Here is a 13387-nt window from a genome sequence, read left to right as displayed (position 1 = left end):
CTGAGCAGTAGGTCCTGAGAGTCGGTAATCAAGTTTGCAGCGGCACCCACCGCCCACGCAGCGACTTACTCCAGATAGACCGCCGATCCGCTCAAGACGTGCGGGATCTGCTAACAGAATTTTGCAAAGCCTCGAAGACGTTGAACTTGATAACTAGACCTGATACGCTCACTCATAGCGACCCATCATGATCCTCCTGCCTCGTGTCCTCAGTCATCGCTCGAAAGGTCAAACAGAGACGGTGGAGCTGGTGCTAGACATGGATCTTGATCAAAGTGCTTGTCGAGGAGATCCGCCCGCTCTACTTCCGTGTAAACGCTCGATGGCAGAGGAGTGCGCCCGAGATCACTCTGAAGATCCTTTGTCAACACGTGATCGTGATACCAGGAGATGACAGAATGGCGGAGCTCGGCGTACTCCTCCGCCAAAGTGTGAACGCCTGCATCCCGAAGCACTCCAACCACCTCGTTAAACCTTTTGCCTCCCTTTGGGAGCAATTTGGTGCCCCTGCGATGTCAATCCAGGTTATCGTGACCGATGAAGGGAAGTGACTTACAGCGCATCGGAGCCAGGGTGACACATGACGAACACTGCACCCTGGCCGAGGACTCTTTCCAAATTGGCGAAACGGCTCCCTTCTTCGATCATGCTTTTCAGCACTTGTAAGGAATGGGCAAAGTCGAGATTGGGCTGATCGCATTCGCACATCGAGACTGCAATGGTGTCTAGAGGGATCGAGTCAGAGGACTTTTGGTATTCGTAAAGCATGATCGAGGTCAGGCGCTTCACCATGCGTGACTAAATGTCTAAACGCATGGCAGCGACGTAAAGACCTGCTATCTTTGCCTGCGGAATGAGACAACGTCCAGTCGGGAAAGTTGAGTTCTGAAACTTCCAGAACTCTCCTGGCTCGCGCATCCACCTCTCTTTGTGTTGCCGGAGATATAGTATTGCCTCATCTGTGGGTTGACAACTCTTTAGGAGCTTGCTCACACGCGCAGCATCCTTTGACCCCTTCTGCTCGATTGAGTAGGGTGACTGACGGAAAAGGGACGGTCGGATACTGCGAAGTTCATACAATTGTCGTAGCAAATCCAGGACAATTTCTTCTCCCTAGGAGCAGGCGGTAAGTTCCCACATGCGACTCTAGCGTGTAGTTTTTAACTGACCTCTTGTCCCATCTCTACTACCATCCGCTCGATGGAACCTACGGACTTCCGTGGAGCTGCCATGAGTGTTGGGAGGTAAGGAATTGTCTGGCACCAGGAAGGAACGATATCATCCAAAAAGTGAGCTGGTGCGCACGCAGCGTGAGACGTTGTTATTCCGCGCTGAATTTTAGCGCCGAACTGTGCTCGTGGATGGATGGGGAGCCGCACGCCACCGTGTCGCCCAAGTACCCTGCATGTATGCAAGACATACCAGACTTTTAGGTGTGCCGGACGTGGCAGCGGATGTGTAGACCTGCGCACGATATTGGCTCAGATATGTACAGCGCCAGCAAAAGAAAGTCGCGAGATCGCTTTCGGTAAAGCTGACGTACGTTAGCGGCTGGCCAGTTCAGTCTAGCCAATAGCCACTGGGCTAGGGTGACGTGCTCATGCACGCTGTAACCTAACCTCAACACCGAGAATACCTGATGCCATGCTTGGAACAACATAGTTGCCACAATGCTACCTGAAGTTCCATGCATGCAATATAGCAGCTACTGCGCACATGAGTCTGGCATGGTGCATGCTGGCTTTGCGCGCGGGCTGCTACTCGCCGAACAAGGGTATCAACATGGTCTTGCATACGCACGGAACACCGGGCTCGGACCACCACCGTGCATATAATGCCTGACTGTCCTCTCATTGATCGTTTCTTGCATGCACTTTCAACTCCGCTCGTGTACACCATCTGCACTCATCAGCAATGGCTTTACCTTTCATACTTCGTGCAACTCAAAGTGATACGGATGGAGGGGAGAACAACGGTCCAAGCGAGTCTGAGTTCGAATACCTCAGCAGGGACGGACAAGAAGAAGCAGCACAGTCGTTGTACTTCTGGTACGGCAGACAACTTTTGTATCAATACCTTGCGGGCAATATTGCGAAGGACGCTTGCGTCACAATGCCCGTCAGTCGCCTTGACGTGAGTGATGCGAGCTTGTATTTGTGCGAACGCAGGCTAAGTTGTCTTCTGCAGTGGTCCCTCACTCAGGCCGTGGCAACCTTCCCATACTCGGATATCCTTGCAAAATTACAGCAGAACGGATTGCAGAATGGCCTCTCATCCTCTGCACTGTCCGAGGATGACAAATTTTTCGAATGCGTCGTGGGACTTGGGTCGGCAGCGTTGAGAAATACCGACCGATCCGAATGGATCTCGAACTTCCTTGCCGAAGAAGGTCGAGCGGCACGCGCTCCGCCTAACAGTGCAGACCGACCATCAAACGGAAATGATGTACGAACCGCGGTGGATCGTGATGCATATACAGACTCCTCATCTGGAGAAGACTCAAACCTCCCCAGGTATACGATGACCCTGAAGGAGGTCGGCGATGCTGAAGGTCGCCAGCCCTGTTACAGCATCAGGCAACTCTCCCTAGTGCCCCCAGATTTCGAAGCTGTGGTGCAATTTCGATGTTCTACGTACGAAGGCAGAGCCAGCACGAAGAAGAAAGCGAAGCACCTCGCCTCCAGAAACGCATGCAATGGTCTCAATATTTTCCTATAAAATGTTGAGAACTATGTCGATGTAGCAACACCATCATTCCAAAGCTACCCCACGAAGATTCTAAGCCTCTCCAAAGTTGTCTGTGTTGAAGTCTACAGGCAGATGTGAGCACAACTTGCAGAAGGCCGGCCGGCTTACCGAGTGTGTAGTCTCCCGTGTGGTCTCCCGCGCCTGCAGAAGACTGCATTAGCGCCCTGGAGTGTGAGGACCCGCGATTCGGAAGGTCTTATGTGCGCCTTCCCTCGTCCTCCTAATGCACTGTGCCCATTTCGATGAACCATGGATCACGATAACAATGCTTCGATCATCCGTCTGAATGCAGAAACGGTCTTGAGCGATTTCTATGACAACCTCTTTGTTCAATGCCTTATGCAGCACGCAGGTACGCCTTGTGGGACATCGAGCTGCATAGCCCCCGGAAGAGAAGCCCAGAGGGCGTACAACGAGTGGCACAAATTTCTCGACAATCTCTGCTTCATATGTGACTGGAAACGTGCGGGTAAGACTGTGGTCTCTATCGGCGCCGAAGAATTCGGTGACGGGATAGTCTTTCGACTGAGTGCTCCGTCGACCCACCGGGAACAAGCTGAGGTCCATCTGAGAAGAGTGATCGCTTCGCTCAAAGTAAGCCTGGACCTCACAGACGGCGGAAAGCTTGCAACGGCAGAAGCACTCGCTTCTAATACCATCGAACGCAGCAAAGAGAAGATTTGTAATTACTACAACGGATTACGCAATGTCCTGTTGGGTATTAACACAACACTCGATGGCGGTTCGTCTTCGGCGTTCTCCAACGCTTCGCATAGTGCTGACTTTACTAGACTTCGAACTCCTGGAAACAATAGGCCGGCGTATGCCCAGCTGCGATCGGCTTTGGGACCTTTGCTCGTGGGCTTATGAGCTCCGTCACAGTCCGACATACAACCTGCTGCGGATGCGTATGGCGCAACCCTCGGCAGATCGGTTCTCCAGGATTCACCACTTCATCGGCCGCTTGGGTTACTGGCACAAAGCTTCGCTCTCACTCGTTCGACATTCGTCGACTTTCGCAGACGTTCTTCGCGTGGCTCATGTGGCGTCTCTAGACGTTGACGCTAGTAACAGCTCCGGACCAAGGCCAAGGCTGGATGAGGACCTCGAGAGGCTCGCTTTGAGAGTCTTTCCAAACTTTCGTAGCACGCCTCTTTGCTCGGCGCTGGTCGATTCGATGAAAGAGTCGAAGAGTCTGCTGCGTTGGTTCAGCAATCGATCACTAAATTGTCAGCCTCACGCCGAAGCCATCGTCATACACTGGTTCTATGCTCAACGGGCAAAATTTGTCAACAATGACCGCTACGTGGGATGCAGCAAGCGCTCGTGTTTTTGTTGTTCTATGTATATCAAGTTGCATCCAGCCAAAATGCAAGATCGGCCAAGCCACGGCAACGTCTGGGTCCAGTGGCGTCCTCCTGGACCTTTACCTCCGTGCGGGAAGGCAGACGATGCCGAACTGGAGCACCTAGGAATGATTATCCGCATGACTAGCGAGATGCGCCGACTCACTCAGAGTACCCTAACGAACACCGCGAGCTTTCCACGGCAGAGATTTGAATCGTCGACAGGAACGTCGTCGTGACGGGCAAAGTTCTGTCGATACGGCCTAAAAGGAAAATTGCCGGATCGAATAGATCGCCGTGCGGAGTGTGAGACCGTCTCCTTTGCGAAAGTCGACCTGGTTTTGCGTCAAGCTCAAAGGAAGCCATACAGTGGGTGTTTGAAAACTGATCGATTCTATACGTTTTACGAGATGCACTATTTCATGACAGCAATGCAACACCTCATGCTACCACAGTTCAGTCGATCATGCTTGTACTCTTCGCGTAGCAATCACGAGACGGCAGATCCCTGGAACCCCTGTGCCTATCCACGCACATCAACCCATGCCGCCGTCAGAGGATGAGAAAGGCAGCCTTATCCGTCTTTCTTTCCTGTTCTTTTGGCCTGCGGAACTACATTACCGCCCGTTTGCCTCACCAAGCTTTCCTACACTAGAAATCGAGATATTGCAGGACGGCTCGCTACTGGAGACACGCAAATGCTCGCAGGCCGGCCCAACGATCATCGGCTCAACGATTATGACAGGTGCACAAAAGGCATTCAATGTCGCCTGAGCGGAACACGCGTAATATATCCACGGCGCCGAAGGAATGAGATGGGAATAGGTGCCTCAGCCGGTACGCGAGTACATCAAAGGGCGCGCGAGACCTAGCACACTGCACGTTGTTCCACTACTCACACCTTAACATGTCTAGGATTTATGGTTGCCCTAGTGCTCAGCTTGAGCAGGTTCAGCAGTATTGGTCCTGTCGTTGGTGAGTGAGTGAGCCAGAAATGATGTGGGCCATAGGCCGCATAATATGCTGACATCTGCCTTCTATAGGAAGTCTCGACTCTTGATACCAAGCATCATTTGATTCAAGTTGGATCTTCAGTGTGATGCACAGCGCGGCCATGGCTGGCCATACAGCAGGTACCGTCAATGGCGTGGTGCAAGGAGCTGTTGTGGTCAGCAATGGCTTTGCACATTCGTTGAAGCGGTGCAGGCTAAGGAGTGTACAGCCGGAGAGAGTCCACACATCATGCCTTTGGTTCCACGTGAGCTGGGAGAGCGAATGTGTCCCCGCAGGAACGTCTATGAGTGCGTGACATAGTGACCTAGAAAATGTCGTTGCTGTGTGGGTATCGGCTTCCAAGGAGGGGAACTACCTCCTCTAGACGCGAACGTGCATGCCTGGCGTGTGCGGATGTTATGTGAGACCCTTTGTTGATGTCGTGATAGATTCTGGTCGAACGGACACTCTGATAAGAAGTTCGGATGCAGATGTCGCTGAGTCAAATGCAAAACCCTAGATTCCCACATGACCACCACCTGATGCTCATATACTTCTCCGACCAGTGTATCAGCCAATACATGTGACCGTTCGTTCACAACAAACCTCGCTGAAGAACGTGGTACTAACGACATAGCTAGAGCCAACTATACTAGCTACCGAAGGACCGTCGAATACGACTTCAAAACAAGAAGGTCGATAGCCGTATTTTATACGGCGGGCGATATGGGAACGTAGCTAAAAGCGTCCGCGCAGAGCGGTATATTGTTTTCTAAGTATTTGAAAGGCAAACGAGTAAAGGTCGATAGCCTTACCGGAAGCGGTTCGGAACCGCACGCCGATCCCTACAGCTGCGTTCTAGCGCCGTCGTAGAAGTGCTAGCTACGCTTTGTAGCGTCCTCTTCGACGTTAGTGCCTAAGGGAGTATAGAACGGCACCTGAAAGCCTAGAACTCGACTCAACCCGTCGGTTTCCAATTCGAAGCTCCGACTGCTCTCAACTCACTGAGTTCGGTCTTATCACACCGCGCGTGGGCCCGCGGACAGAAAGCTTCAGGATGGAGAAGTTGCAGTACAGACCGTCAGAGAGCTCGACACTTGTCTGGTAACAGAAACACATGCCTTTGTAGTCTCCAAGCAAGGTTTCGCGCGTGACAATTGTCTTTCCGAGCAAGAGGGTGAGACGATCGCGAACTTGGTCAAGGAGAGACGCAAAGCGGATGGCAGCCGTGGAGAGATGCAAGATCGTCCACAAGCTGGCCAATCTTCGCGAGTCAGCCGGCGACCTCACCACGATATTGCCTAGCCTGGGGGGACTGGTCGTTATCGCAATCTTGCTCAAGCTGGTCAGACTGAAAATACTTCTGGCTCTCCTCCATTCTTGGCTGGTGCTCCGCACACCACCGGTGATCGTGTCGTTTCTGGCCATACTAATCCAGAGATTAAGCCTGACGCTGCTCGATCAGCAAAGTCGCCGTGAAGTCCCTTTGCAGGAGGCAGTGAGCAAACGCAAGGCGACAGATAAGTCTAATGATGATGCAGGTCCGGCCTCATTCGCAGAATTCAATGACGGCATGCGCGAGCACGCTGTGCCACGAAGTCCAGCAGTGTCGGAAGCCATGAGACATCCAGCGATGGGAGCAACGATACACTTGGAGATCTCAAGACGCTTGCTCGTCAAGGGGACATCAACGACGATTTCCTGAACAGCGGAACGCTGATGCCGACCACCAATTCGAGACGGCCACTGAACCATCTGCTGACAACAGATTTGACCCTACTGGGGACCAATTCGCGGACAACAGACCTGAAACTGCTAGCGGTAGGCTCATTGAGCAGAGCAGTCCCGGCGTCGAACCAGAAGTGGCTGAAGTCGACCAAGCAGACCACAATGAGCAGGAGGATTCGTGAAGTGCAGCATCGGACTCCAATGAGTGTCAAGTTGGCATGAGCACTCAAAGCGTCAGAAGCAATCAGCATCATCAGAGATGGCCAGTACAATCACCAACGACCGATCTCCATTCCAACTGTCCTCCAGCATCATCTACCCTGCAACAGCATCCAATCTCCAGCATTAGTATGATCACTTGCGAGTGCTCGCACCATTCAGTGGCCGGCAGGCCAGTACACTCTCCAGTGCTTTTGACACGATGGGCCGCTGACATCTTTCTGTTGCACTGTCAAAGGTCCAACATATTTGTGAAGGAAGAGTTTTCAGAAAGCACCTGCATTGAGCATGGGTTGGCGATAGTATCAGAATTTTAATCAGCATCGGTATCAGCATTGGACATGGCGTTGGAATAGACACTGGCAGAGTATAGCATAGATATCAATCCAAACGTTCTCACAAAGTTGTTCTCATTTCTGCTAGAGAGGACTAGATGTCGCTGTCCAAGTAAAGCGGCGATTTAGTGCATTCTGCTTGATGGTCTTTCTATCGACACTCTTGAACATCAGCTCTCAACAAACGCTGTCAGGTAGGCGGACCTAGACCATCTTCCTCCCAGCCACCTTCTGTCTGGTGATTGACCTACCTCGTCTTCCTCCTGGTCCTTATAGTGCTACAGTCCGGCTTCACCCACGGGACAGCTGCTTAGCCATTCCCAGCCAGAAGCTGGAAGAGAAATCATTGGAACGAGTTTCGAAAACCCAAAAGACCAGAACACTAGTGATGAGCGACGCACGTCGCGGAGGCCTTGCTCGTAGTTGTGCCAATTCTAGCCATCTTAAAGAAACGAAGAGAGTGCGAGCATTGGAGAGAACTGGTAAGAGCAAGGGTTAGATACATCTCTTCGTGGCCACATGGAAGTACACAGCTTCTTGCAATCCTGTATCAATTTCCATTATAGCGCTCCGCCTGTGGTGTCGATCTTCCCGCCGTTGCCGCACTTTTTCATGTGAACTAGAGTCAAGCCGCATGTCATCAAGCCAAGCATTTGTAGTCGTTGTTGAACGACACTGACCATGAGCTCAGTGCTGTGCAGCCGCGGCCTCCTTGCCGGACGCCTCAGAGCGAGAAGTACGAGCCTCGTACGCAAAAGCAACTTTCGTGTCTGCCGAGCCAGTGAAATCATACCTCACCCTCACTTCCCCCATCGCCTTCGCAGCGTCCCTCCCAGTTGAATTGGAACAACATCCATCCAACATCGGCGCCTCAAACGCCTGTTATTTCAATCAGGCATGCTCGTAGAATCCACTGCCGCAAGCTGGCAAACTCACCTTCGCAATCTCAAGGGGCGAGAAAGAGGCCGGCCGTCCCAGCCTCCACCATCCCCAGTACGTCGGCGCGACGAAGCAGATACACACCAGTTCCATAAAAGCCGCGGCGAAGAACCATCAATACGCCGTGCGGTAGACGTTGTGGTCACCAGTCTTGTAGCCGATAACCGTGGTATTCGTTTGCTCCGCAATGCCAAGGTCCATCATGGCCATGAAGATAATAAGGCTCCATTTGGGCAGCGGCAGCACCGGTATACACCATCGCCGTGTTGAGCGCAGCGAGTACGTCCTCAAACGAGTCTTTGAACGAAGGGCATCTTGTGTTGCCAATCATGTACCGGAGATTCACCGGGGCCAGAGACGACGACCACTGTATTTTGCCGCTTGCCCTGTACGCGGTGTAACGGCTCCGCCAGTCTGCGTTGACGATGTTCACGACTCCACCCAGAGTCGATCGCTGCACTCTCGCACGATAGTCGGGGGTATAGTTCGTCAAGGTGTTGTTCGCCAGCGCTACTATGCGAGGGCTCGCGGGGTTCTCGATCGTAAATTCGGCGCCGGCGATGGCGATGTTGTATTCGCCAATGGTCGACCGCAAGTAGCAGCTGGTGTAGGTGAACGTGCCAACGCAGTTTGTAGTGTCTCCAAAGCCGGTGAAGAGATTGATGACCTCGTTCTCTTGGTGCTCGACCACCAGTGATGAAGCAACTACGAAGGCATTCTGGTCGAGTGGAGAAGCAGTATACAGCATGTCTTCAGGTGATGCCATGGCGTGGATGTAGTTGACTGGAATCGCACGTGTGGTGCAAGGACCGATGGCTAGCGCAGGAGCTCTCATTGCTGCTTTACACGTGTCTTTGCATCCAGTGACCACTCTTCCTATCGGCTCGTCTCCGTAGAACGGGCGGCTCACCGCCTCGTCGAATGTGGGATCACTTGCGGCCCATTTGTCATTAGAGACGTCAGAATTGTTACCACCTGGCATGCTTTCGTTGAATTGCCAGTTGTAAGGATAGCCATATGCAGTCTGATTACTCCTTGCCCATAACCCGGTATAAAGCCTCGGGACTTCCTGGGCCATGGAAACATGGAGGAGCAATGGAGAGTCTTTCTCAAATGGTGTCGAAACTACCAGACTTGAGCGCTGGAGGAGCGGTCCGTCTATGACCACCACTGTCGAGAAGATGGTGGCAAGTCCTAGAAGGCCGAGATGCTTGCCGGCCGTAATCGCACCTACCACGGTGGTGCCCGAACGCCAGTCGTAATGGAGTTTTTGGAGAGTTGAGCCTACAATAAGAAGGGGGAAGAGGTCAGCGGACGACGTGGCAAGATAATGCTTTTCAATTGTTGCTGTACCCTTTCGCGCCCTAAGCCACCAAGCGATTGCTATCCCAGTGATGCAGGCATATCTCATCGACAAATTTGCCACGGCGGTGCCAATTGCTAGATAGATCGAAGGTTCCACGGCCCAGCTTGAGACGGAAGCGCCTGCGCAGGAAACATCCAAAGAGTCAGCATTGTATCAGGCGATGAAGCTTCTTGCTCGGCGTTACATACCGTCTGAGGCTATGAGCATACCCAAAGAGGCCACAATACTCGCTATGGCCAACAGCATAGCTGCGATGCCAGAAAGTGGTCCGGCTCGCAGCAGTGTCGTTCGCCATCGCCGAGGCTGAGTGTGTTGCCATCGTCCGGACGGCGAAGTGGACGAAGGTGTGTCAAGATTGGGGAAGACAGTGACCTTTCCATTGGCGCATTTAGTGAGTGCCGTCGTATTCACAGGCATCCTGCTCGGGACCTCCGGTGCTGAGAAAGGCGTCGATGGGGTTGGATGGTCACTGTTGGCAGGTGGCACCGGATCAGGTCCATCTTGTGGTCGAGTCCCAAGCTGAGTTGCGTCGCTGTCCGTCGTGAGCCTGCTGTCTTGCTCTGAAAAGTCGCCGTGAGTGCTACTGGTCGTTGGTGCATGAGCGTCCTGCGATGGAGCGAAATCGTGGTCTAATGTCATAGTTGAGCCTGGGGAGGGACTGAGATGGCCTCAAGGACCGCCAGTGGGGGAGCAGCCGGAGATGGGAGAGTCTCGATTCTTAAACCTGTCGGATGATCGACTGTCTTAAACGCCCACGGGCACACCCTCTTTGATGTGATAATGCATGGCAGCATCATGGTCCAGTCTTCACAACGCTACGGAAAGTAGGGCTCCATGTGCAATTGTAGCGACGATGCGTCTAGACGATACTGCTGGTATACGGCAAGCCACCCGCAGGATAATAGGCATCGTGTAGCTGTGGTCGAACCTTGTATCGCCGTTGGGGTCGAGATCGTGGTGCACTCAGTGTGAAAAGCAAGCAGCGGCGATCAATGGCGAGGCGGAACCAGCAGCTTACCTGAGCATATTTGCATCTGGTCATATCATCATATGCGAGGCAGCTGACCACATTCGTCTTCATCAAGTTCTCAGCCGTGCAGTCCAGTCCGTGAACGTCTCTAGACAGCTCAGAATTTGGACTGGCAGACTACCGGACTGCCTGCAACGAAATTGCCATCCTGTACCGGCAAGTCAACAAAGAGGCGTGAGAGACGTCGTTTGTGGACATTGGGAGAGCACAAATCGACACTTGTAGTCCTGTAGTCGGGCTCGTTCGTAGCCGGAGTAGTGGATCATCGCTCAGCTTTGTCACAATTAGCAGAGGATGTCGTGAAGTCTTTGACGACTTTCACTAGATGTGAGTGACGAGACGAAGTTATAGTAGGATGCTACTCATGTCACACGGACCCAACGCCGAGACGTCCCCGGCTGCAGCCGAGCGACAGACAGATACGCAGAACGCAGTACCGTCCCGTGACCTAAATATCCAGACTATACCATTCGGAATCGAGCTTCGGAGACGGATGTCTGAAGGGTGCCCTATGGCTATTGATGGGAGCTCTCTTGAACCAAGCATGGCAGCTAGGCAGCAAGTTACAGTAGCACCAACATGCCATTGCTCATACGGTATCAACCCCTCAGTATGCTAACAAGCCTACCCAACACCACCCCTCTAATCCACAGTATCCTTATCAGCATCCCCAACAACCTTCTCAATCACCCTCGCATCCAGACCCGCCCAATTCTTCCTCCCCCACGCAAACCAAAACACCAACGCAAAAAGCCACACCGCCGCATTAATCGGCAGGGCGTAATTCATCCCCGCCCCATCGATAGGCAGGTAGTTCGGCCAAACCATCCAGAAACCCAGATATACAGAGTACACGATCGCGAACGCGTTAATCGGGACCCCGTATCTCCCCAACGACCACGGCGCGACGTCGATGCGGTGCGTGAGGCGGGCGTGCAGCATGCAGGCGATGGCGATGATGTAGGATTGGTAGAGTCCGAGGGTGCAGAGCGCGATGATGACACCAAAGGCCGTGTAGGAGTTTGTCAGGTTGAGGAGGGAGAGCAGCATGACCATGAAGATCGGCAGCCAAACCGAGCGGACGGGGATGCGGTGGCGCGGCGAGACGTAGGAGAAGTACGCCGGTAGAGCGCCGTCGCGGGCCCAGGCCCAGGTGAGGCGGGAGGTGGAGGCGATGGTGCCGAGGACGACGGAGATGTTGATTGTAAGGGGGCCGGCGATCATGACGGAGGCGCCGGCGACGGAGGCGGTCGCGATGTAGCAGATGACTGCGAGCGGATAGGCGGCGAACATGTTGGTTGAGACGTCGCCGAAGGAGTAGAGCAGGACCAAGACGAAACCGAAGGCGAGGGTGCTGTTGATACAGATTGACCAGAACATGGCTCGCGGGATGGCGAAGCGGGCTTTCCGGGTTTCTTCGGAAATGTGGGCGGCGGCGTCGAAGCCTGGCAGATTAATCAGAGTGGGATAGACAGTGTATGGGGGGAGAAAGTACGTACCCACAAAACCCCACGTGATCAGGATTATACCAAGATTAAACGAGACAAAGTCGTTCTGCCAGCCGCCGACCTTGGATCCTTCAAAGAAGACGAAATGGCTTGAATGTCGGGGAGCCAAGGTAAGCAGTACCGTGGTGAACACGATCCACAAGACGACGTGAAGTATACCAGCCAAAAATTCCACCCACGGAATGATCCAGAAGAGATACATGTTCATCAGTCCGAAAACAATGAGGTAGGCGTACATGATCAAGAGTGTATGCCAGCCCTGCGGAGCATAGTCGGGGTAGCTGATGCCGACCAAAGCCGTCGTGATGTTCGCGCAAGTGTTTACCACACTGCAGAGTAGCGAGATCCAAGAGAACCATGTAATCCACCCTTGAATCCAAGTGATGAACCTTCTGTGTTTCGGTGGTGCAAGATGCCATGTCCAGTGGTATTGCGCGCCTGCGATGGGTTGTACTGAGGACATTTCCGCGAGCGAGGCGACTTGAGCGAGCACGCCGGGAATGACGATGAAGAAGCCCCAGACCATTGCTCTGGGACCGCCGTTGTAGAAGGCCAGGCCGAATGAACTGGATCTCCGTCAGATGTCGCTTCTCTTGATTGTTGAATGTTGGACGTACGTCGCCAGTGCCTCCCAAGACGACATATAGCTCAGCGCAAAGCAGAACATTTGCGTGAAGCTAAACACCCTCTGTTGCGCATATCAGCACCAACCGTCCATCTCAAATCCAAAGTGTACCCACCCTAACAGCCGTCTTCGACTCGGTCCTCCCAGTCTCCTGCTTGTGATTCGGAGGCGACACCTCGCCAGCCCTCACCGACTCCATAGACTTCATCTCGTAGGTCGCCATACCGCAGAACAAACACACCCTTCGCAATGCGCAGGTAGGTGAGCGAGAGACTGAAAGAGGAAAAGAAGCAGAAATGGCACAGCTCGACAGAAGGAGAGGAGAGACCAGGTCCCCCGCCAAGGTACGCTCGACTTACCGTCGCACCGGCGATCGCCAGGGCAGTTCGCAGGCTCGCAGCGCCTTTCATGCTGAGAGCGCAAGCGAGCGATACAGAGACCCCTGCGCGTGAGCACTACTGCGTCGGTTAGCACGTGGAAGGAGAGAGGATCGATAGGATGAACGAAGTCCCGGATGCCGAGAGGTGGTGCTGCAGATGAGATTGGGAGT

General features: G+C 53.3%; 4 protein-coding genes across 4 annotated transcripts; 1 reads left to right on the top strand and 3 right to left on the bottom strand.

Annotated features, from left to right (window-relative positions):
• Nucleotides 1-209: 209 nt before the first annotated feature.
• LTR77_009271 (uncharacterized protein) lies at nt 210-768 on the bottom strand (the record flags this gene model as incomplete). The annotated part of the gene is made up of 2 exons (XM_064806499.1): nt 210-507; nt 557-768. 2 exons carry the CDS (start codon nt 766-768, stop codon nt 210-212), a joined length of 510 nt encoding a protein of 169 aa, XP_064655316.1.
• A 1146-nt stretch (nt 769-1914) lies between these two features.
• Nucleotides 1915-2718, top strand: LTR77_009270 (uncharacterized protein; the record flags this gene model as incomplete). The annotated part of the gene is made up of 2 exons (XM_064806498.1): nt 1915-2133; nt 2188-2718. The coding sequence occupies 2 exons, from the start codon at nt 1915-1917 to the stop codon at nt 2716-2718; spliced, it is 750 nt and encodes a 249-aa protein (XP_064655315.1).
• A 5732-nt stretch (nt 2719-8450) lies between these two features.
• LTR77_009269 (uncharacterized protein) lies at nt 8451-10313 on the bottom strand (the record flags this gene model as incomplete). Its single annotated transcript, XM_064806497.1, has 2 exons — nt 8451-9793; nt 9863-10313. The coding sequence occupies 2 exons, from the start codon at nt 10311-10313 to the stop codon at nt 8451-8453; spliced, it is 1794 nt and encodes a 597-aa protein (XP_064655314.1).
• Nucleotides 10314-11346: 1033 nt separating this feature from the next.
• Nucleotides 11347-12738, bottom strand: LTR77_009268 (uncharacterized protein; the record flags this gene model as incomplete). Its single annotated transcript, XM_064806496.1, has 2 exons — nt 11347-12149; nt 12204-12738. The coding sequence occupies 2 exons, from the start codon at nt 12736-12738 to the stop codon at nt 11347-11349; spliced, it is 1338 nt and encodes a 445-aa protein (XP_064655313.1).
• Between the last annotated feature and the right edge of the window lie 649 nt (nt 12739-13387).

Source organism: Saxophila tyrrhenica, assembly GCF_035928015.1.
Source record: "Saxophila tyrrhenica strain CCFEE 5935 chromosome Unknown scaffold_17, whole genome shotgun sequence".
Taxonomy (NCBI): Eukaryota; Fungi; Ascomycota; class Dothideomycetes; order Mycosphaerellales; family Extremaceae; genus Saxophila; species Saxophila tyrrhenica.
Note: the sequence above shows the minus strand (reverse complement) of the source record. Positions and strands in the feature narration are given on the sequence as shown.